At 39.5% G+C, this 25,060-nt stretch overlaps 1 protein-coding gene across 3 annotated transcripts; it reads right to left on the bottom strand.

Annotated features, from left to right (window-relative positions):
• Positions 1–876: 876 nt before the first annotated feature.
• Positions 877–10,587, bottom strand: LOC131229552 (receptor-like cytosolic serine/threonine-protein kinase RBK1). Of its 3 annotated transcripts, XM_058225544.1 has the most exons (9): positions 10,515–10,587; positions 10,322–10,375; positions 9,806–10,237; positions 5,724–5,978; positions 4,567–4,721; positions 4,198–4,277; positions 2,202–2,337; positions 1,707–1,856; positions 877–1,321 (listed from the first exon to the last, which is right to left on the bottom strand). In XM_058225544.1, the coding sequence occupies exons 2-9, from the start codon at positions 10,335–10,337 to the stop codon at positions 1,154–1,156; spliced, it is 1,392 nt and encodes a 463-aa protein (XP_058081527.1). In that variant the 5' UTR covers positions 10,338–10,375; positions 10,515–10,587; the 3' UTR covers positions 877–1,153. The 3 variants fall into 3 exon arrangements, with proteins under 3 accessions (XP_058081527.1, XP_058081528.1, XP_058081529.1); XM_058225545.1 differs by lacking the exon at positions 1,707–1,856; XM_058225546.1 differs by lacking the exon at positions 10,515–10,587 and having other exon boundaries at positions 10,322–10,508.
• Positions 10,588–25,060: the final 14,473 nt, after the last annotated feature.

The following is a 25,060-nucleotide window of genomic DNA, read 5'->3' as shown; positions in this document are numbered from 1 at the left end:
AATATATTATGTATAACTACCTTTGAATAATAAGGGATTCTGAATCCAGGGTGCCAAACACAAAGAGAGGGTTCCAAAACCCATGTCCCAAACAGGCTTAGATGGTAGACAGCCTAAATTGTGTGGGGCCCATCTTCTAGCATCCAAAAATGATAGAGTCATTTCCCTAGGAAGTGGGTGAATCTGTTTCGTGGAAAAGACCTCTTTCAAGATAACAGTTGAGTATTGGAATGGAGATGCCCACCATTAAAACCTTCTAGCTAGTGTATGGGGCCCGCCTTGTTTTGGTATATGCCACCGTGTTTTGTATAATGCCATCCATCTCATTTATAAAGACATGGCCAACCAAGATGAAACAAACACTTCACAATTAAGCCATTCCAGGTTTAATGATTTTACATGGTGTCGTCCAACTCGTTTTTTGGACGGGCCTGATTTTGGGTGCCAACCAAAACATGAGAGGGCACACATGATGAGCGAACTGGATGTCATGAAAAAACATCAAAGTGGGCCCCACACAGTGTTGTAGGTTAAGATCAACCTACAAAGCTTTGTGGTGGATCTGGCCTTGACCCATAATGCTTTCATATCCGGCCCAAAACATGAACATGTGCCGACCCAAATATTAGGCTGTCCAAGATCTGGACCAATCATCACCCAGGACAAAACATGAACATGGTGACCCAAAAATCAGGTCGTCCAAGATCCAACCCACTTATTAGCTGGGACGAAACATGAAGATGCGCTGACCCAAAAATCAGGCCAGTGCACTCATCAGGTAGGCAACAAACACCTGAGAAAAAAAATGAAGTTTTAGCTGTCCATTATCTAATTACAACCCATGATCAAATTACACGTGTTGGCAACAAACATCTAAGAAAATTTGTAGGTTTAACTGTCCATTATGTAATTACAATCCATGATCGATCAAATTACATGTGGTTGAGATTTCACCCACACGTTCTACATTGATAATATGTGATGTGGAACATGAACGTTGCTTGACCACAAAATCCAACACCGACTTCCTGATCTGAAGATATCAAAAGATGGGCTCCACCAAATTACACTTCAAAACTATCTGAACGGCTCCGATTGGAAAATGAAAAACAACCATAGTCACGATACAGATTTAGTAAATCACTGCAACAATCTATTCCAAAGCAAGCTTCCTATGTCGATTGAGATCACTGAGATATCTAGAGCATGTATAGTCGTCCAAGTCACAAGCATCAAAGAGAAATGACTTTAAAACATTGGGTCTGTGCTCTCTTCCCTTCACTTCTCCTCGACCATTCTCCCCTCTGAGAAGCTTCACCACCTGCACCCATCAGGCCCACCATCCCACATGATCATCAACCATTTTAGATTCGAAAATCAGGCCTATGTGGCCGCCCGAAAGCCGTCGATAGAAATGGATACTTGTGCAAGCATGTGAAACATACACACATTAAAATCTAAAGAAAAGAATTATAGTAAAGCCGAGTCGTGTGGGACTGACATGGACTGAGTCACCCCAACTCACATAGACTCGGATGAGTTAGCTGAGTCACCCCAGCCTAGGAGTCATGGTACCAAACTGAACTAGTCTCGATCCAGTTCGAGTCAACTCGGATGAGTCGCACTCGACTTAAATGAGTCATCCAACCATGGTACACATGTTCATGTCGTTTGATCATGGGTTTTTAGTGGTTATGATTCCTTACCTGATTCATGTGTGGTCGCATGGATGATAGGTGGTGAATGCACATGGAAGCGACGGACATGGCACGTCTCATTTCGACCGGGTCGTGTGCATCTCCTAAGCAAGGATCCACTAGTTCTTGGGCCTTGTTTGCGTCGAGCAGCGGCTTGGCCTGTATGCCAACTAGTCAGCCAGTTTGTTGCCGAACGCTAGATGCGTTCCTACATGTGGGGCACACGTAAACATACATATGTATATAAGATCTAAGCCATTCATTGGGGGAAGCCCCACTTTAGATGTCGCAGCAATCCTAACTCATTGTGTTTGATCTAGTTAATATTCCTAGACTGTTATTTTCTATGCAAATCGACCAATCTGATTTTTTTTTTTTAATCAGGTCACTTCCACAGTGGGGCCTCCCAAAATGATCAGTTGAGATCTAATACATGCGTGCCATGGTCACATGAGTATTAGAAATGTCTCCATAGGCCATAGCTCGAGCATCGGCGAATCTCACCCACATGACGAGGCTCTGGCGAGAAGCATCAACGGCTCGACGACCCGTTATGAGCTCTAACAGCAACACCCCAAATGCGAAAACATCTGTTTTTTCATCTACGATCCCATGCATGAAGTATTCAGGTGCCAAATATCTGCACATTAATAAATTGTGCTCATATCCTTTTCATCATATATATATATATATATATATATATATATATATATATATATATATATCTATGGATGGTCTTACATTGGGGACTCTCAAATTTTGGGACTCACATTATGTAGATGAGTTCTCGAAAACATGATATCAACGAGAACTTTCTTTTATATGCACAAAGTTTTGATCTAAAGTTGACGTGTGTGGTGTGTCATTGATATATAAGTATCTTACGGTCTACACATGTGCATAGGTCCGTAGGAGAGCATGCCCCTATATACAGAGAGAGAGAGAGAGAGAGAGAGAGAGAGAGAGGGGTATGCTCACCTGCGCATGTGCACACCTTTGCACAATTTGAATGGTCTATGTGATGTGGTACCCATGAAACTCTGAGGAATCAATTTTCACCCTGATCCAAAATTCTAGCGGGCTATCGCAAATGGATACAAATCAAGGAAAGAAACTGTTTTCTTTTGCTATAGGCCACTAAAGTTGAATCAGGTAGAAGTTAGACCTTGTGGTTTCATTGGGACTGTTCAAATTTTGGGCTCACATTATATGTGATGAGTTCTCAAAACATTATCACGAGAACTAATGCACAGGTGACACGCGTGCGTGTGTGTGTGTGTCTATATATATATAAAGGTTCTATGTGGTCTAGCTCGTGGGAACTTCTCATGAGGCCGATCTGCGTGGGCCCCATCGTGATGTGTGTCGAACATCAACACCATGCATTTGATGGGTCCCCTTTAAATTATGGGATATCCCAAAATTCAGATGTATACGGAACTCAGGTGGGCTATAGCATCTAAAATCATGTTAAGACATGCCTAAAACATATAAAAGCACCTAGTGGGGCCCACCTGAAATTTGGATGCATCTGAAACTTGCTCTGACCCCTCATCCAAGTGGGACACACATAATGGATGGGCTGGATTTGTGAACCACATCTCGGTAGGCCCAAAAAATGATTATGAATGTTTTAATGGAGGGTAGCCCCTATCAGCTTTTGTATGTGGTGTGGCACACACAAGTCACAGATTGACTTGATTTTTAAGCCCTAGGCCTACCATGGAATGGTGCATTTGACTGATGGGGTAGATGTTTGACATGCATCACGGTGGGGCCCACACAGCTCGACCTCATGGAAGTTCCCATGAGCTCGACCGGAGAGAACCTTTTCCCATATATATATATATGGAAAAGATACTATGCGCTCGACTTCACGATAAGCTCCCGTGAGGTCAAGTTGTGTGGGCCCTATCGTGATGCGTGTCGACCATCAACATCGTGCATTTGATGGGTTCCCTCTAAATTATGAGATATCCCAAAAATCAGCCGTATACGGAACTCAGGTGGGCTATACCATCTAAAATCATGTGAAGACACCATTAAAACATATAAAAGCACTTGGTGGGGCCCACCTGAAATTTGCATGCGTTTGAAACTTGGTCTGAACCCTCATCCAAGTGGGACACACATAATGGATGGGCTGGATTTTCAAACCACATCTCGGTGGGCCCAAAAAATGATTATGAATGTTTTAATGGTGCCCGGCCCCTCTCCACTTTTGTATGTGGTGTGGCCCACACAAGTCACGGATTGACTTATTTTTGAGACCTAGACCCACAATGGAATGGTGCATCTGACTGATGGGGTATATGTTCGAAACGCATCACGGTGGGGCCCACACAACTCGACCTCATGGGACGGACTCGTGAGGTCGAGCGCATAGTACCTTTTCCCTATATATATATATATATATATATATATATATATATATATATATATATATATATATATATATATATGGAAACAATACATCGGAGGACGTAAAGACATATCTCACCCAAATGTGCCTTCGATGGGGAACACAATGTGGTGACTCCATTGGTTGGGGAGCCATTTCGCTAGTCCGAAATCTGATATCTGCACCACCAAAAAAACAACATTCCGCTACACGTTTCTATTCTTTTAGAGGCCCGTTTGGATGTACAATTGAATTGAATTTCAAACATCCAGTTCAATCAAGAAATGCTACATCCCAATCACGGTTACATTCCTTTCATGTCCAACTAAAAAGAGATGTATATATTACCTAAGTGATTATGATTCGGTCACTTCCACTCCATTGAACTAATTATTACAATTCAATTCAGTTGGGCATCCAAACGCAGCCTACAAAAACAGAACATGGACCCAAGGTAACTCTTCTCACCTGTGGTTCATAATCATCAGTGAGTAGTATGTTGGATGCTTTGATATCTCTATGAATTACGCGTCTACGACAGCCCTGATGAAGATATAACAATCCTTCCGCTACTCCGACCGCTACCTTGAATCGGATAGCCCAATCCAGACCGTCCTTTGAACCTGAATAACTGAAGTTATTTTCAATGAAGGCTACCGATCGGATTTTTAAGTTATGCTTGATCGGTATGGATTTCGGGAAATAGACCGTCCAAGACGTGGGACGCTGAATGGACGGCCTGGATGTAAACACCAATGTCACATTTGTTTGTGGTGAACTGAACCATTCATCCGCTGGGGACAACCATGGATTAACAGTGTTGGATAATCTTTACTATTTAAAGAAGGGGAATGATCAGATGCGTGATTATGTAGGGTAATTAGCATATGTTTGAGCTGTGTGGGGCCAATCTGTGATGGGTATGTGGAATCCAAACCGTGAATCTATTCATGTTCATCAAGCAAGCTAAGAATCATCTTCATCCAAAACTCATGTGGGATACATCACTTGAAAGCAAGGTACCATTACGGGTAAAACCTATATCTTCACCTGGTGGGGCCCACCTGAGTTTTTTTTTTCTTTTTATCTTGTTGGGATTCATCTGATTAATGGGTTGGATGGCATATAAACAATGCCACAAACCCAACATTCCATCTGGAAGTTTCTATGGTGTGTACCCATACTCAATGTCCATGATTGTTCCCTTTAGTGTGGCCCACTTGAGTTATGGATCAAGGTGAATTTTTTGGGTTAGATATAGAATTTATGAACTCATATAATGGACGGGTTGGATGACACATATACACCACAATGAGGCCAAGACAATCAGACCCAAGTGATCATTCCCCTTTAAAATGCTGTACAAATCCCGAAAATTTGGCAACGAGTTGTGGTTGGAAGGCATTTTTCACATGTTTAAGATTATCTGGTCATTGTGATTCTTGGCCATGATTCATTTATGAAACCTTTGTGATGAATGAACGGCTCTGATCGTCCCCAACACAACTTTTATTAAGTGACTCAACTGAGTCATCGAGTCAACCCAGACTCACTTGACAAGGGAACCGAGTCAGGATCTTCTCGAGTTTTATAACATTAAAAAGGAAATGCTACAAGAAGATTACCATGGAGCATGGAAGCTAGGCTTCCATGTGGGGAGAACCGGAGAACAAGGTGCAAACCTCCATCAACCCCGAAACCGATCAAGCGGGCCACGTTGGGGTGATCGATGTGTGCGATTATGCCGAGTTCAGTTAGGAAATCAGCTATAATCTCGTCCTCTGTCTTTCTCTTTGTTAGCCTCTTCACTGCCACAAGCTGCCCATCAGGCAGGCATCCTTTATAAACCTCTGCATGGCCACCCTTTCCTATCAATTTCTCTGCAATCCGACGAAAAATGATAAATTAGAGGAATCTCCATCAACCTGGCCCACTAGGCCCATTTGGGTTTTCAAGGATATTTTCATCATATATCATGAATGATAGGGTACACCTAATGAACAGACCAGATCATGCACAAAAATGAGTGGCCCATCTGAATTCAGGCTATGAATAATCATCATGGCCCTTGAAGGGCTGTCATGGACCTCACGCGGGCGGGCTCGGCCTGTTGTACATGGGCCCAAGCCCATATATACTGAGAGAAGGCCAGTGGGGTCCACTTTCAAAATACTGTGATCGAGAGCCCAAAAGAGTTGGGTCGGTATGGGCTTCAAGTCTGGGCCTTTGGAAGGCCTCTAGCTTAAATCCAGACCATTAACACAACCAGGCAGAAAGTGAACTGGGCCTAGCACTGATCAGACCAGCCCAAGTGGTCATCATTTTGTTTTAAAAGAAATTGAGGATAGTCGTCATTCAGCATGCATGTGAGGCCCACCAGATGAGTGGACTGGACTGAACTGTAGTATCATGGATCTGGAAGAGGGGGCACACCTGATGAGTGGCTCAGATCGAATGGGGTTCCATTTCCCAATTGAGGATTTGCTTCAACTAATCCACACCCATAATTTATTCTTTACAACAGAAGTTCCCTCAACTTTCCTATTTTAAAAGAGGAACGTCCACCACTCCAGACACACACTGATGGATCCACACGTCTCTCTCAAACATACCAAAAGCATCCATCCAAGCCGTCCAAAATTTGGGCCCACGATGCAGCTCGCCTGACAAAATAGACCAGTACTCTCATCAAGTGGACCACAAGTAAGCGCTGATTCCAGCCATCAAACATTTGTTCCGTCCATATGGCCCACCTAACATCCAGGCCGCTCATCAGGTGGCCCCACTCATCATTGTGAGATATACGGCCGAGATTTCAAATGTACACGAGACGAAAATACATTAGATGATACATATAGCTATATTATTATGAAAATTTCAAATAATAATAATAATAATAGAAATAGAGTTTGTTATGTAAATATAAGAAATTATGATTATTGAGCCAAGTACATTTGTATTTTCCTATTTACCAACGGCTTGATATCATTCTCTGTATTGTGGCCCACCTGATCGGTGGATGGGGATGGCTTTTGCACTCAATGATTCTCGTGGTTTTACTCGCAAACTCGAAGGGTTGTTCATAGGTTTGGGGTTATTGGCTAGGTGGACGGTAAATTGTGATTGAATTAGTTAGATTTTATAAATATATTTTATTAAAAACTTTAAAAAAGATTTATTTGTATTTTATTAAAATATTTAAAATATTTTTATTTGTAGAAAAAAAAATCCCTCAAAATTTAAAAAACTCTGGACAAATTTGCGTGCCGTGCAATCCGAGGCTTGTCACTCAGCATGCCGGCCATGGTCTGTATATGCCCTGAAAAGACGGGGAATGTTTGAACATTCGCCGTTCTAATGGGGACAGATAAAGGGACAGACAGCTAAAAGCATCTCTCAATGGCCCAAAAACAAGTGTGGCCCACTTAATGGACAAAACTTATACGGGCCATGGACTCTGATTGCTTAATGACGCTGCAACTAGCCTGGTCGCTACTCGACATTGATCAGTGGGCCCACCATGATGTATGTGTTATATACCATGGCAACCATAGGTTCGCTCCAGCTTTCAATCCACTCATCTTTTTTCTCACGTCTTAAAATGATCTCTAAAAATGGATGGCCGGTGTGGACACAACCAATACATCAAGGTGTGGGCCCATAGAACTTAGTAACCGTCACTTAAGACTCCCTGCTCAACTTGGCAGTAGCTAATCTATGTCAGCATGGGTAGGAGAGAGTCATTTTCTTAACACTCGCAATGCAGCTTAATCCCAGCTATAGTATTGTATGCAAGAGATCGGCTTTATATATATATATATATATATATATATATATATATATATATAAATAAGGAAAATGTATTATGCACTCGACCTTACGATAAGCTCCGTAGTGGTGGGAATTTGTGGGACCCACCGTGATATATATATATATATATATATATATATATATATATATATATATATATATATATATATATATATATATATAAATAAGGAAAAGGTACTATGCACTCGACCTTACGATAAGCTCCCATGAGGTCGAGCTGTGTGGGCCCCACCGTGATGCGTGTCAACCACCAACATTGTGCATTTGATGGGTCCTCTCTAAATTATGGGATATCCTAAAAATCAGCCGTATATAGAACTCAGGTGGGCCATACCTAAAATCATGGGAAGACACCGTTAAAACATATAAAAGAACTTGGTGGGGCCCACCTGAGTTTTGAATGCTACTGAAACTTGGTCTAAACCCTCATCCAAGTGGGACACACATAATGGATGGTCTGGATTTGCAAACCACATCTCGGTGGGCCCAAAATTGATTACAAATGTTTTAATGGTGCACGGCCCCTCCCCACTTCTGTATGTAGTGTGGCCCACACAAGTCATGGATTGACTTGATTTTTGAGACCTAGGCCCACGATGGAATGGTGCATCTGACTGATGGGGTAGATGTTCGAAACACATCACGGTGGGGCCCACACAGCTCAACCTCATGGGACGAGCGCATAGTACCTTTTCCATATATATATATATATATATATCCAAATCTCAAGAAAACAGTGGTGATAAGACTTCCACAATTTAAAACTTACCAGGGCACATAGTAATGTTTATTTGCTATTCAACCTGTCGATTATGTTACACAGTACTGGATGAAGGGAAAACACAAATATAAGCTTCATCCTAAACTAAGCTTCATCCTAAACTTTTGTGGCCCTGGAAGTTTTTAAAGGGGGGCTTTCAATATCTACTTTTTTCCTTTCGTGTGGTTCACATGAGATTTAGATCTACCTCCTTTTTTTTTTTTCTTTTTTTTTTTGTTTTATACCCTAAAACAATCTGGGAAAATGGATGGACGGGGTGGATATGACAAATACATCATGAGGGGCCTACAGCGGACCGTCCAGTAGCCAGCGTGAGGAGGCAATCCGCGTCCACGGGCCATCACCTGTTTTTACATAGCGCGTGAGAACCCAAGGTCTGTGGATCCACCATGTTGTGCCTGTGAAATCTTCTCCGTCCATCAGGTGATAACCTTATTTGGACCGTATATGTAGAAGATAACGACAATTGAAAACTCATACGGGTCACACTTAATATTGCTTGCGGAACCGCCAACTTCACATGGTGTGGCCCACCTGAGTCCTGTACAGTTTTTGTATCTTCTCTTCATCTGGTTTGGCCCACAATATGAAAAATCCACTCCGTCCATCAGGTGAGAACCATTATTTGGACCGTACATACACATGATAAGACCAATTAAAAACTCATACAGGCTACACTTAATATTGGACCCAAAACATGTAAGTCGGCACGGTGTGGCCCACCTGAGTCTGCCATAGTTTTGTATATTCTATTCATCCTATTGAGTCACACCTTATTAACGGATTCGATCAAACATACAGACGATGGTAGCCCCGCACAAAGAACCTATGGTTGGCATCTCATCCCCATTTTTTCATTTGGTGTGGCCCAACTGAGTTGTGGTTCTAGATGATTTTTAAACACAAGGCCAAAAATTGATGATAGAACCTGATAGACGGATTGATTTTACATATCCAACTTGGTGGGCCCCACAGACCTGGCTGTTTCAGGTACTGCATTTCGGTCACCACCACATACTATTCAAACATGAAAGAACGCAGCAAAAACAGAGGAAAAAAACAGAGAAAAACCAGAAACAGAGAAAATCCTCTCACCAGAACTGAAATTATCAGTAGCAGTCACAAGCTCTTCATAATCGAAGCTCCTCCACGACGGCTTCGGAACGACCGCCTCTCCACCGCCTTCTACTCCATCTTCTCCGTTTCGAATTTGACCCAGTTTCCTGCTCAAATTCCTCCTCGACAGCTCTGAACCCGGCAACGGAAACGTCGAAAGCCGTCTTATCGATTTCTTCCTCAAAACATTCATAAAATTTCTCCATTGCAATCCATTCGACTCCGAGACCGACGATTCATTACAGCCGCTTCCGCTGCCATTACTACTAACACTACTACTACTACTACTACTACTATTATCCGAATCTACACCCAAAATCGGTATTTCCAATACGCATCGAGGCGATCCATCAGCCGGATTCGAATTCTTGAGGAATTCTGTTTCTGGGTTTACTTGATTTCCACTTGTTTCTGCATAAAAACGCGGAATTTGAGAATTTACAGTGATTTTGAAGATAAAAGGGAGTTGGGTTTTTTTTTTTTTCTTTTGCTTACCTTCTTCGGATTTCATTGGACTGGAATTGAAGAAAGCAGATGTCTCTACCGTTCCTGCAAATTCAAAGGGAAGAGATGAAGATGAGGGGGGTGCGTAGGATAAGGAATGAAAAGGGAGGATTGAAGGAATAAGACAAAGATGAGAAGCTGAATTCAAGGTGGAAGATATAGAAATTAAGGAATTTCTTCTAACAATGGTTATTCTTCAAAGTAGCAAAGACAATGTATGAGAAATGGAATCTATTCCAATGGTTGTTTATATACGTATCAAAACAAATATCTATGTATCTGTCCATGTATGCATGGATGTGTATGGAGAAGGTCTAGTTGAGAAGTTGACGTGGGCCCCTTTTGAGGTTTTGGTGGATTTGGACGGCTGTGATTGGAGTTTCATATATTGTATGATATGGTGTGGATGTGGAGACGGTGAGTTTTGGAATTTACTTAGCTTGGAACGGTTGGTCAGTAACACGTGCACACTTGCATGCAGGGGATGACACGTGCAGTGCACGTGGGGATTACCGTGATGTATGTGTCTTATCCACGCCGTTCATCCATTTTATCAGATCATTTTAGTACACGAAACCAAAAATGAAGCATATCGAAAGCTCAAGTGGACCACACCACAGGAAACAGTGGGTATAGTGATGTCTACCGTGGAAACCTTCCTAGGGCCCACAGTGATTTTTATTTGTCATCTAACCTGTTGATAAGGTCACACAGAAATGGATGAAAGGAAAACACAAATATCAGCTTGATCCAAAACTTCTGTGGCCCTTAAGAAGTTTTCAACGGTTGGCTTTCAATTCCCACTGTTTCCCATGGTGTGTTCTACTCAAGCTTTAAATATGCTTCAATTTTGGCTTCAAGCAATAAAATGAGCTGATAAAACCAATGGACGGCGTGGATAAGACACATACATCACGGTGGGCCCCACAGAGTTTACTCGCTACCCCAGACTGAGTTACTCAGTAAGCAATCCGCGTCCATATATAAGGCACTCGTGTGTACTCCCTGGGCCCACAGTCGATGAAACCTGACTTTGGTGATCACGTGCAAATCATGGATTCAAAATTCGCGAGTCAGCTGGGTACTGAGTCATGACCGAGTTTGGGGATGACTCTGACTCAAGAAACGTTTTCAATGCTAACTCGTGTTGCTGAACCGATAAGACCCGACTGAGTCCGAGTCAGATCAGATAACGAGTTGAATTTGGACAACTCACATCTGACTCGGACGAGTCGCCAATCCATGGTTGTAACTTGTATATCGAACAGGCATAAACTGGTCGGGTTTTAGAGGAGGAGAGGTAGTTCGGGCCACTTCTGTTAAATAATCGGGTCTAAATTTCTGTCCTAGAACAAGCTGTTAACATATGGACCGTCGATTTTTATTTGGGACCCCACAAAAGATGTGAGGAAAACCCAGTCACATCTTTTGTGGGGTCGCAGCTCAGTGAGGGGCCCTCGTCTGAGGGAGTGGACCACCTGTTAGGAATCAGTGTCGATGGCACACATGTCAAAGATCCGAGCCATTCATTTGGTAAGGTACACAGTTAAAATGCCATGGATCAAAAATAAATGCCAGTCTTCTAATCAAACGGGTCCAACTTGGATGATAACAATGAAGGGCTAGAAAAAAGAAAAAAGAAAGTCAGGTGGTTCAAATTCAACACACGTGTGGCTCAGTTGATGAGTTGCTGTTGGTATATGCATGTTCACAATGTTCACCACTTGATAAATGGCCTGGATCTCTGACACGTGTCATCCGCACAAATGGCCCCGAACGTTCATCTATGTCATTCATGCTGTTCATCTTGCCTCTATTGGGGTCCACAACATCCGACATATACATCCAGTGGCCCAGCAAAAAAGTGAGATGCTCCAGAAAGTAGGCTGATCCAACCATCATGCAACTCACTACTTGAATTTAGAGGTTTTGGGTGGTTGTCGATTGATTCCTGTGGTGTGGCCCACCTAATGATCGGAAAGGCTTGAATTTTCTGGCATCCCATGATCATAGTGGGATTTATTTTATGAACGGATCGGATGGTAGTGCAAACAACATAGTGAATAACTGATACATGCAGCCAAATGACTTTTATGGGTTGGTGAGAAAATTAGTCAGCTGCTTCACCAAAGAGTTGGACAAAACAGGCCCATTATCCTGAACATTGAGTGGGTCCCACCATGAATTGGCTTTGGTAGAAAACGTGCGTTGATTGGGCAAGTCTAACCATTCCGATCAGTGAAGGGTCCACCAATCGGACGGGTAGGATGGGCTAATCTGTGTGATTTGCACGTAGTGGTCCACCCAACGAATTACGATATCTAGAAGGCAAAGAAACCAACGAATTTGGAAATTTGTTGAGGGACAAAAGTCAGAACCGAAGATGAATGGGGCTAAGGATCTGCAAAAGCTGTGTGATATAAAAATGCATTAGTAGAGGAGCGTTTCATTTAGAGGGAAGCACCTGGACGAAGCTGAGAATGTCAGCTTGAGTAAGGCAAACATTGGTGAGAATCCAATGTCTCGAAAACCTAATGATTCCTCGGCAAGGTTCTTCCACGGAGGTTGAGTCAGGGCCTAAGATCAGGCCAAAAGGCGTAGTTGATGGACAACAAGTGAATATTCCTTTACTACCCCTTGTTGGTCCCTAGGGGATCGAGTCACCCCCTTTTTCACAATGACAGCAGAGAACGTTAGGTAGGTCTTGACTTAGTTGGAGCATGGCCAAAAATTCACATTGGTCGCACAATCATAACCCTTCAATCAAAGATCATAGAAAATGATAATTAATGGAATTGTTTTCCTTGGTGATGGACCCATGCATCCAAGTGAATGATCAAGCAGACATCAAATGGCATGCTTGGATCGTAAGTTACTTAAGATAAGCTACTTATGCCTTAACTAACTTATCTTGGTTTTTACTAATTAAGGTAAAGTAATTAAGTGACTTTTAAGTAAAAAAGTTACTTATAATTGATCTTAAACTAAATTTACTTATCTCAAATAAGTTACTTATCTATTGTTGTAAGTAGAAAAAGTAACTTATTTGGTAGTATCTAAATAGACCCTTGGTGTGAACGAATGAAATCTAAATAGTTCACTGGAGGGACCCTTAAAATGATGATGCAACATGAGGAGATTGAAATGTTTGGAGTCACCATTAGGAAAAAAATTTAAAATCTATGATGAGATAGAGACCGCCCAACCACAATAATCTAATGTAAAGAATGGTTTGGGTTTAAATGGCTCCATATCAAGAAAGGCGTTAAGCATCCTTCTCTACTCATATAAATATATGGCCTTTACTTTATAGGATTTGAGATTTTAATTCTAGATTATTACTTAAAATAAATAAATGGATAATAAGAAATAAATCAAATCTATAATAAGAAGGTGCATGAAAGGGAAGTATAGCAAAATAGTAAATGTAATGTAAAACAAGCTAAGGAAATCAATAAATAAAACATCCGGATTAACTGAGGGCTTAGAGATGTGAATGAAGAATGAAGAACTTGGACAAAGGTTCAATAGAGACGATTATCTAAGCTCTTAAATCTTTAACCCTACTCTACAAATTTGTTTGATCACGGGACTATGGACTCACATTGGAGGTGAGCGTGAAATGAAAAACATTAGTCTCCTTAGTTAAATAAGATGATTGGAGCTCTTCAATATGCACCTCACTTCTAGGGTCTTCTCCACGAAGCCTGTGGGAGGGTAGTCTTAACGAGAGGAGAGCACTTCATTCTTAGTATCTAAAATGTCGTTACCTACTCTCTAAAGCTTTGTACCTGAAACATATGGGAGAGTATTCTCAGAAAGAGGAGAGCACTTAGCCTATAATCTTTAGGACATCCTTACCTAGTTCTCAAGTACGATGTAGCTTGTGTTGTGTTAGAAATGAATAGGGTGCATGAGAAGTATTGAATAATCAAAGGTGACGGCATTTTAATCATTTTGGGTAGGTAATGAGTAAAATAGTATGTGGCTTCTTGTGATTGGCTTTTGAAAGCTTTGAGACACATGAAGCTTTTCCATTGGTTGGTTTAGTAGTTGGCTTTCTAATTTGATTAAAGGTTAAAGAAAAATGAGTAATATTATTTTCTTTAAGGTTTTTTAGTAATAGGGATTAAGCATGGCTTATGATAAGAGGGAGGGATGATAGAAAAATTAGAAAACTAAGTAAATGATATCATAATTATATCGTCATCAAAAATGAAAAATCGATTTTCACTAGTAATCTTTGACTTCTAATACTTGATTGTTTGTTGATTGCAAGGACGCTTGACTATCTTCTAGAGTAAAAAAAAATGTACCAGCAGAAATTGAATTTTCGTTGCGATGAGAGAGCTAATCCAGCCTTAATTTTAGGTTTAGATGACTTGAATTAGGAACTGGGTTGGTTCAAATAGGGTCTAAGGTGTTTAGGATGGACCTATACGGAATTATATGGACTTGGACAAGGTGCATTGGCTCTAGAATTTTGTGTAAGAGTGATTATTTTGTTCCGGCTTGATCGACTATTCCTTGGTTGGGTGAGGTGTCTACACAATCAAAGTGCGAAAGTCTTCCAATCAGTGGCTAAGATCACTCAACCAGTCTCAACAAATGAACATTCATGATTTTAGTCCACCTTGTAGCCATCAGAGTGTGCATTTTTTCATTCGATTATTCCATCTTTTCATTTGACTTTCCATGGATTTGACTATTATGTTATCCATGAAAGAGTACTCAGCTGAATCATGGATATAGACTTCCCACAAGAACACAAAAAGCTATCTACTCTGCATCCTTATTGCAATTATACTCCCATTAGATGGAATTCAACAATACATGACCCAAATTTCATGAGAGAGCCTGTTCACATCTGAATGCCCACTTTATTATTGAGCCCAAATCTTATGGGTGCGTGCGATGTTAGCAGATGTAAATAGCTCATCTCTTCAATATATGCTCTTGTGGTACACTCTTTAACAAAAATAAAATTCCCAGTCTTAGGATCTTCTTTCATCTCTACCAAGGACTAGTATTTGGTCCATTCAGAAATGATCGACGGCTATGGGTGCCTCTATCAGTCATTCAAATACAACATCTTGGCACACATGTCCAAGACATGTTCATCTTAATAGAGCTTTAGGCACATGCAGACAAACCCTAGCATCCAAAATAAGGATGGCCCTCAAAATGCAGTTAGGCACCTCAAAATTCAGCTAGGCACCTAAAAATTGATAAAATCTTTATTTCCTACTTAAATGTTCCTAATTTATCTGTTGATCAAGTGGGCCACACATGCATAAGGAAATAGACATTTTAGATGAATGAAACCAACAGTTTCAATTTGGGTCCTTACTCTTACTCCGGTGGTAGACTCTCAGGAGTTTCAACACCTGGTTGAGGGTTCGAGTACCCATAGGTGGTGAAATTCCACTACGGCATGAGTGTGTGGTGGTGTGTGTGCGCGTGTTAAAAATTATTATTACTTAAAATAAAAAAAAAAACACAACAGTTTCAATTCAAGATGGATGGATTGCCCAATTGAGGTTGGAATAGCATACTCTTGGGATATAACACATGTATGTATGGAGTCAGGTCGGGCAGGGCAAGGTCAGGTTGGTTGGGCTTGGGGGTTAAAATGACTTGAGTGCAAGCCTAGGCTGAAGATTGATTGAGCCATGAAAGTAAGTCCCAAGCCTAGCCGGCAAGCCAAGCTAGTGGGTCCAAGCCCTGCAAAGAACCGGTTTGGCTTGTCGGGTCAGGATGACTACCAGGCCCATTGCCACCGTTAGCAATATAGCACCCTACTAAAATGGAACCAAACCCATCTAAAATACTTCACAAATATCCCTACGATCATTAGTTGGTCCCTTCACAACCTAACTTGGGTCAAATTAAACTTTGATGGCTTATTTTTGAGCCTGTTGTAAAACAGGGTGACAGATGACTTCATGAATAGCCAAGATTGAAAGAAATGATGCTAGAAGTCTCAAACTAGGGAGAGAAGAAAAATTTAAAAAAAAGAAGCTTAAATGTGCACTATAACTTCGGAAGGTCATAACTTTGCAATATGTTATCCATTTCACATGCATAATATAATGTTGGAAAGTTATTGATGAGCTTTACACTTCGCAAATTATCCGTGGTTCAATGAGCGCTAAAAAACTTCAAAAGAAAAAAAAAAAAACTTAAAAAATTCAATTGTTTTATGAGTAAAATTAGGGTTTTAATCCATAACTCGAATGGTAGACTAAGTGAAGATAACCTCATTTCAACACTGAAGTCTTGGTATCAATTCCCAATTAGGGTGTGGATAACATTGGGGTGTGTGTACACTAAATGTGCCAACCAAAAAATAAAATAAAATTAGAATTGACTAATTTCAGTAAGTTCCATTTTTTTAAAGAGTTTGGTTTTGATGTGTAGTTTTTGTTTTAGTCAACGATATTTTATGAGTTTTGGTAGGATTAAATGTCTTTTATTATTTTTAGACATTTTTATTATTTTGAAGAAATTTTTATTTCAAATCAAATTAAGATATGAGGGTTTTTTTTTTTTTTTTTTTTTTGCTTAGAGATTTGTTTTCTTGTTGATTTAGGGACTATTCCTGAGAAGACGATAATCTATTTTCTTTATCCATGCACCCATCATGTTTAGTAAAGGCGGATTGATTTATGCAAATAAATTTTATAATTTAAATTTTGTATTCTAACTTTATATTATTAGACAATCTTCCACATTAGATTCAATATCTTATAAATCATCTCTTAAAGAAGGAAATTCCAGCCCAAAAGTCAAGAGAATCTCCATATGTGAAAGCATGTAAAGTTAGAAATAATGTATTATAGATTGTCAAAAACTTGGCAAAATCATCTCCCCTTGATTGTGTAAATTAATACAGTATGACTCTATAAATTGTGATATAATTCTCCCAATGAAATGCAATTCAACACCATCTTCAATATTCTCAAAGGAAAATTTCAATTCAACATAAGTGTTCTTTAAATATAATTTATACATGCATATATGTGGACCCACCTTGGAATTCTAGAACCTGGGCTCCCAAGTAAATCCCAAAGGTGGATGACCAAGCACATTCTCAAGAAGAAAATTTTGTAGTAGACACCTTGCAGGAGCCTATCTTCCCCTTGAATATGAAATACGTGCATGTAGAGCCAAAATCTGACACCCCCACACTCACACAAATATAAAATATGCGTGTGAAATTCAGGTTTTACATAAGGTTGGAAATGATTCTTAAGTGTCCACTTAAAAATCTAACAATTTCACTCTTCAGGTGGACAACAACATTGCAAATATTAAAATATTTTTTAGCCATTTATTTGTTTTTATATGATGTGGCCCACCTGAGGCATGAAATGGCCTAATTTTTATGCTAGAAGTTCTAAACAGAATAGCTCACTTGATAGAAAGCTCATATCTCAAATTGCATTATGTAAATGACACATGTGCCTCACATGTGGATGTGTCATTACAAACGAGAGCATGCATGCATGATCTAGACCATCCATCATGTCAGCGTAGGGTTTGTAATAACTTTAGGGCTAAGAAAACATTGGCTAAGTCATTTTTAAGCCATACATGATAAGTGGCCTCTCAGTCGGACCCACCTGATGAAACCATAGATCTAACACATGTATTCTAAGTTGGAAGATGTAGTGATGCATAGATGGGATGCATTATACACTTAAGGTTGTAAATGGGTTTTTTAAAATAAAGTTACAATTGAGTCCCATTCAGATCGGGTTCTATAATAACTGTAAGTGGGCAAGTCTTTGCGGCCTAAGTCCTTTTGGGTCTAAGTCTAGTTTTTCAAGACTCATCTATACTAATTAAGTTTCAGTACCCATCAATCTTTAGATCTAAGTTTCAAGTCAGATTGAAATAAATAAGAGCATTTATTTGGTTGGGCCCACCCAATAGAAATATTATTAGATCATGGGCACATGCATGTACCACTTTGAAGCGTGCATAGTATTAGGTATGTAGCTTAGAAAACTCATTTCTTTTGCCAGAATTTTATATATATATATATAGACACACACACACACACTCTATTAATACTAACCTGACCTGTCTTTAATAGGGTGTAAAAGGTGAGACCCTTACCCAACATCATTTCTCATTGGTCAATAAATGGGACATGGACCCGTTAAAATCAGGCTGAGTCCATCATGCGGGGGCCGATTAGGTGTTACTAGTAAGTAGTAACGCCTTAGTGGGTGTTATCCTTATCATGGGGATGTGTTGTATATCAATGCCATCTATTCATTTTTTCCAGATCATTTTAGGATGTGCATACAAAAATTAAGAAGTTCTAAATTGCAGTTGGACCACACCACAGGAAACAGTGGTGATTGAACGCCTACTATTAACAAGTACCAGGGCCCATTGTAATACCCACCGTAATGTTTATTTTCCATCTAACCCGTTGATAAGGTCAATCAGACCTGGATGAAGGGAAAATATAAATATCTGCCTCATCCAAAACTTTTATAGCCCATAAAAGCTTTAAATAGTCATTCGTCACTTTTTCCAATGGTGTGGTCCACCTGAGATTTGGATCTGCTTAAAATATAAACTATATCCTAAAATTATTTTTAAAAACGGATGGACAGCGTAGATATAAAAAAAAATCAATTAAGGTGAGCCCCACACGGTAAGGGTAACTCCCACTAAGGTGTTACCTGGTAACACCTAACCCGCTCCCCCATCATGCACCCGGGCCCGGGTCCGGACATCTCTAGATGCACTCATGTGGGTTTAGGCCAAGCTCAAAAAAAAAAAAAAAAAAAAAGGTGGCACTTGTGACCAAAATTATAAATTTATTTCGAAAATTTCTATTTTTAAATATTAAAATTTAAGAAATCATGTCACTTACTTGGCTGGTTGCCTATTTTATTGACTTTGACTTCTTTGATTATGTCCATGTCTGATGGACTAGGGAGTTTGACTTTAGTTTATCTGTCTAAATATCTATAATAACCGCCCATTGGCTCTTATTTCGCCAGAACTCCCTAAGAATTTCTTATTTGTTCAAAATCCTCATTTTGTGAAAGTATTCACAAAAACACCCTCCAGCCGCCTCATCTTCCTTTTTGACATCATATATACTGCCCAAAAATCTTTTCAAATTGGATAATCTCATCCATCCCACCTATATTAGTTATCTCGATCCATTATTTTGTTTTAAGAGCCATTTGATATTGGAGTTTGTTTACACATAACCCATCCGCATTGGGACCCATCCGATAAACAGTCTAGATATCTAAACCATGTGCCCTACATCTATAAACACCCACATTGCCACTAGAGTTGGGCATAGAGTTGAGTTGGACCAAGTTAGGGATGACTCGGCTCAACCCAGTTTTAAAATAGGCATGATCCAACTCGGTACCAAGTCTAGCATGTCTGACCCAATTCAAGTCCAAGTCCAGCCTAAACTAGTCCGGATCAAGTTCGACCCGTTCACAAGTACTAAGTTAGGTCAAGTGCAATGGGTATTTACAACTTGAAATCACAACTCAAAACCTAAACTCATTTGCTAGAATTGTAGCCTCCCAGTCAGTAACACGGCATCTAAGATCTCAAAAGTCATATATAAGTTAAAGTGTGTGTGTATATATATATATATAAAAGTTGAGTTTTGTATTAACTTTAGTTAGTATTGAGTTGGATTTCAAGTCAAGTCAATTCAAGTTACAGGGTGACTCGAACTCAACTAACCTAGAGTTTGGATTGAATGACACACCCACGAGTTCAAATCTCGATTAGATGGAGTCTGATTGAACGAGTCAGATGAGTCTAGTTTGCCGAGTCGAGTTGTCACATGCCTACTCTAGTTGCCACACTATTCCGGTGCAATGCATCGTAACCGTACATTTCCTCTTCCCTTTTCTATGCATTTCTTTTTTGAGCAACGTAATCAAAAGAAAAGTTAATGGGAGTGCGTGGACCGTTAAAAAAAGTGGGTGGACCAAACCCATGATGTGATGTAAACATGGGACGGTTAAACCCACCTCAAGATTCTGTTTACGTTAGATATAGACATGACCTTAGATCCATTTTTTTTGCCTTATCCTACGCACTCACGTCCCATTCTGCCTTATCCTACACACCCATCAGAAGTGCTCCTGCATAACAAACACACTACTTCGGTACACACGAAGTATTTGGTGCACTCCAATGGGCGGGAATCCCAACATGCATTCCAAATTGAAAATTCCAATCCTGTAATGCGCTGGGATTCCCACCCGCCATCCTTGGATGGCTGGAGATTGGGGTTCTCAGTACTTCCCATTCAAAGACAAGATACAATGACACCAAACCAAAACAGAGAATCTCATTCTCATGTGGAAAAACTTTGATACTCTGGCAGAGTGTGATGGTTAATACACAGGCACTTAGATTTTTCTACGAAATTTCACACGTGGCATACGTGTAATTCATCCAAATCATCGTTTCCAGTTAAGATGTATCATGAAACAAAAAATGACTTTTTTTTATTATCTAGGTGGACAATTATTGGACGGTTTAAAATGAAAATATCCAATGGTCCTATTTCAACAAACAAGTGTCCACCAATCAGAGGTTAGGATTACTCAGCCAATCTTGTGATTGTAACTTAGCGATAGTGGGTTTTAAAAATTTGTCGTTTTACTTTGAATTAATATACTTTGCAACATGTTCCTTTTAAGAGTTCCGGAGTATCAACCACTGTACCCTTCCAGAGTATCAACCGGTTTGAAATATATACTGATATTTTTTTTTATTTTCTAATCCTAAACTGTACAAATAACGAAATGGGCTTATGGCTCATCTTAAGAAGCCGGAGGATATGCACACTGTACTTGGGTTTTCATTTTGCATATGTGGGGCCCATGTTCAAAGATCTAGACCGTTGATCTCATGCAACCAGCATGATGGACCATGCTCTGAAATTCTCTTTCTATATTATAGATCTAATCACTAGATGTGGACCAATATTGTGTTTCTCTTGTTAACCGTTTATTCGCACATGAAAAATTGGAATGCTGAGATTGCCTTATAAATGAGATTTTGGGGGTATGGTCTATCCACGGTGGGGCTGAATGGATCAATGGTCTAGATCACTGTACAGTGGTCCCACTTGAACAAACTGTAAACCAGGAAGAGGGTGTGTTTGTCACAATTCCTGTCAACTGATTAGGTATGGTTTCTACAGATTTCACTATCAGAGTCTTCTGACCAGAAAAAAAGAAAAAAGAGGGGGGCGTTTGGTAATCCTAACGTGTGGTGGACCACCAAACTTGTTTATTTTTGTACATATGATGATGAAAATATACATACAAGAGTCGTTGGCAAATATTCAAAGAAATGTGTAAAAGCTTGACTTATTTGAACACACATATCTACACATGATTTGATATTTCACATAAGGTGTAAGCATGCACACGTGTGCACGTGCAATGTGAGTGTGGGATATATACACGTGCATATGAGGGCAAATGGAATTAGGGGTGGCAATGGGTCAAGTTCAGACATGGTCCAGGTCACCCAAGCCCAACATGTTTACTAAACGGTCTGAGCGGCTAAACCCGACTGGCGACCCATTACCATATTGCCTGACCGACCCGCTTACACTTACCAAACCAAAGCCAGACCTGGCCTGAGCCATTTAATTGTACTTGGGTCGGGCTCGTCTGAACTAGACCTGACCCAACCTTATGTGCATGTATCTATGTATCATCGATTAGTTTGTTTTGGGTTTTGGGTTGGGTTGGGTTGGGTCATCTGGCCCACCTATTAATAACTAATGGGATGGGTTGGGTCATCTAGCCCACCCATTAATAACTAATTGAGTGGGTGACGTAGGGGAGGGTGTGTTGAGGTCGATCACTGTCTTCTTCAAGGGGATAACTACTCCGAAATTCATGGAGCTTCGCTGGACTACTCATAGAGATATCTTGAAATTAATTCTAGAAAATTCAAAATAACTTTATTAATGATAATTGTCTAATGTGTCCTAACATGATTACAAGTTATTTCTAAAAAGAAGAAAACCTAAAACTTTAAAATTGAGAAAATATTTAAAAATCAGAATTAATAAAAATAGTTGTTTTTCCTTAAATTTCAATTTCGAGCTGAAAGCGCACATTTTCAGCTCGAAACAGACAAATGTGACCCACAGTATGTTGGTCAATTCATCTCGAATGGCCTGTTTTAGTAAAGATTGATAGGTTATGTATCCCGTAACGATACACGGATGAAAAGTTATAATCAATTTTTAGTCCACCTTCTTTTGGTCTAACTATGCTAAGAATTTATATGTGCCACCTCCTACATTAGTCGGTCAGGCTATCCAGCCCACCTCATTCATAAAGAATGGGGTGGGTCAGGTTGGGTAGGGATAAACCCATTTACTTAAATTCCAAACCTAAGCCCACTTGGCTAAAAGACCAGTGGTCCCAACCCATTTACTTAAACAGGCCACATTTTCTAACCAGAACCCAACTGACTACCTATTTAGCTTGGCCCAAAACCGCCTTAGAAGCAGGTCGGACAGGTTGACAAAGGTACCAATCCAACCCATTGCCGTAAACGGTCTATGATTTGGGTTCGGCACATGCATGATTTGGACTCTTGATCCTATTTTACTTTAACGATCAGCTCGGTAACCATCTGATAGATGGCTAGCATTGTTCATAAGAAACGTTTTCAGGCCATGTTCCAACAATAATGGGATCTGTGATTGAGGCACACGGATGCCACGTGATAATTGGGTGGGTCACCATCTAAAAAAGGTTGTGAACAGAACCTAATATTGTCCACGGTCCGAGCATTTTGTCATGGTTGATTAATGGAGAGTAACTGACGAGAAGCTTGCCAATGTGGCATAAGTTCCAAAATCAGAATATAATTAGATGGTCCACCTTCCCCGGCTCAAAAGCTATCTGAATTTAATTTGCAAATGTTTGAACTTGTAACTTGTCCGATACTTCTATAAGTAGCAGGTGGGCCTTGTAGTTCATTTTTTCTTATCAGAAAATATACAGTTATTCACCAGCCACGAACCAAAGATGATAGCACTTGAGCCCCTCCCGGACACATATATGACCACCCTACAGCTTCGAAAATATTTATCCACAAAAAACACCATACATAGACCATACAACCATTCTCCAAACAAAGCTAGTCATCCCCATTGCAGAGACCAACCTTGAATGCCACTGCTTAGTAGACTTATAATAGGATTTGGAGAAAAAAATTACAGACACACAATGGAATTATAATAAGATCTCGAGAAAAATTTCAAACATAATTTTGAAATTTCAAAGTACAAGAAAATGTGATAGAAACATTAGCCATCAAATCGATAACCAATCTGCCCAAACTGGTGTCCCGTCGATTCAACTAACATAGCTTTTATATATATATATATATATATATATATATATATATATATATATATATATATATATATATATATATATATATATATATATATATATATATTCCTTTGTTTAAATTAACATTTTTAGTTGAAATGCTTTATTTAAAGTACAAAAAAATTTTAAGTACAAGAAAAATCATATTAAAATTTAAAATTTCTTTCTTATAGGATCATAGGCTCCATACTTGGTGGAAAAAGAAAAAAGAAAAAAGAAAAAAAAAAAAAACCTTAAAGATCAATCTAATGTTTTTTTTTTTTCTTAATTACACACCACCAGACACTCACGCCGTAGTGGGATTTCACCACCTATGGTTACTCGAACCCTCAACCAGGTGTTGAAACTCCTGAGAGTCTACCACCGGAGTAAGAGCAAGGATCCGATCAATCTAATGTTTAAAGCTATTAATAACATCAACGTGACCAGCTCCAACTCCTGAGAGTCTACCACTGGAGTAAGAGCAAGGATCCGATCAATCTAATGTTTAAAGCTATTAATAACATCAATGTGACCAGCTCCATTAAAAACATTGAGATACTATTTTCCAAATCTCAAGGACAAGATCTTTCTTTTAGAGGGGGTAACATAACGCCTACAATTTTTAATATAATAATAATAATAATAATAACCTCTCTATTTTTTTTTCTCTCTAATTCTTTCCTGTATCTCTCAACCTCGCAATGAGTCATTCCTTTTAAGGAATGTGTGATAAGAGTAGTTCTAATCCAACTCAAACATTAACAAAAAAACACTCTACGTACAGTTGAGAAAAAGAAAGAGAGGCAAAACTTTGTATAACTCAAATCCGGTAAGTTTATTGTTCATCTTTCATTAATTTTTGTGTATTTAGCTTATATTTGTCAGATCCATACAATGATCGAAGTGGATCGGCTACTCGATCATCACATTGATTTATGGGATGATTCGATGAAAAATCTTGGATTTCATACGGAAACATCTTGGTTATATAAATTGGTGTGGGGCCATCTGTATGTATTAGGTGAGCCATAATGATAATAAGAATGATTATTATTAACATGGTCTTAGGAAAAATGTGGATCTTAGATGGTCTAGATTTGGATGATTTATTGGTTTTTCCTTAAATCGATCAAGTAGAAGCCAATGGACGATTTAAATCTTATTTAAAGACGTAAATAACCCATTAATCAAATAATAAAGGAAAAACTTTCACAATATTAAATTAATCTTTAATCAGAAATTTATTAAGAATGTATAAATTCTTTAGCGCTTGTTTAATAGTTGTTATCCACTTAAAGTGATTAAT

This window comes from Magnolia sinica, chromosome 16 (assembly GCF_029962835.1).
Source record: "Magnolia sinica isolate HGM2019 chromosome 16, MsV1, whole genome shotgun sequence".
Lineage (NCBI taxonomy): Eukaryota > Viridiplantae > Streptophyta > Magnoliopsida > Magnoliales > Magnoliaceae > Magnolia > Magnolia sinica.
This window is presented reverse-complemented; position numbering and strand designations above follow the sequence as displayed.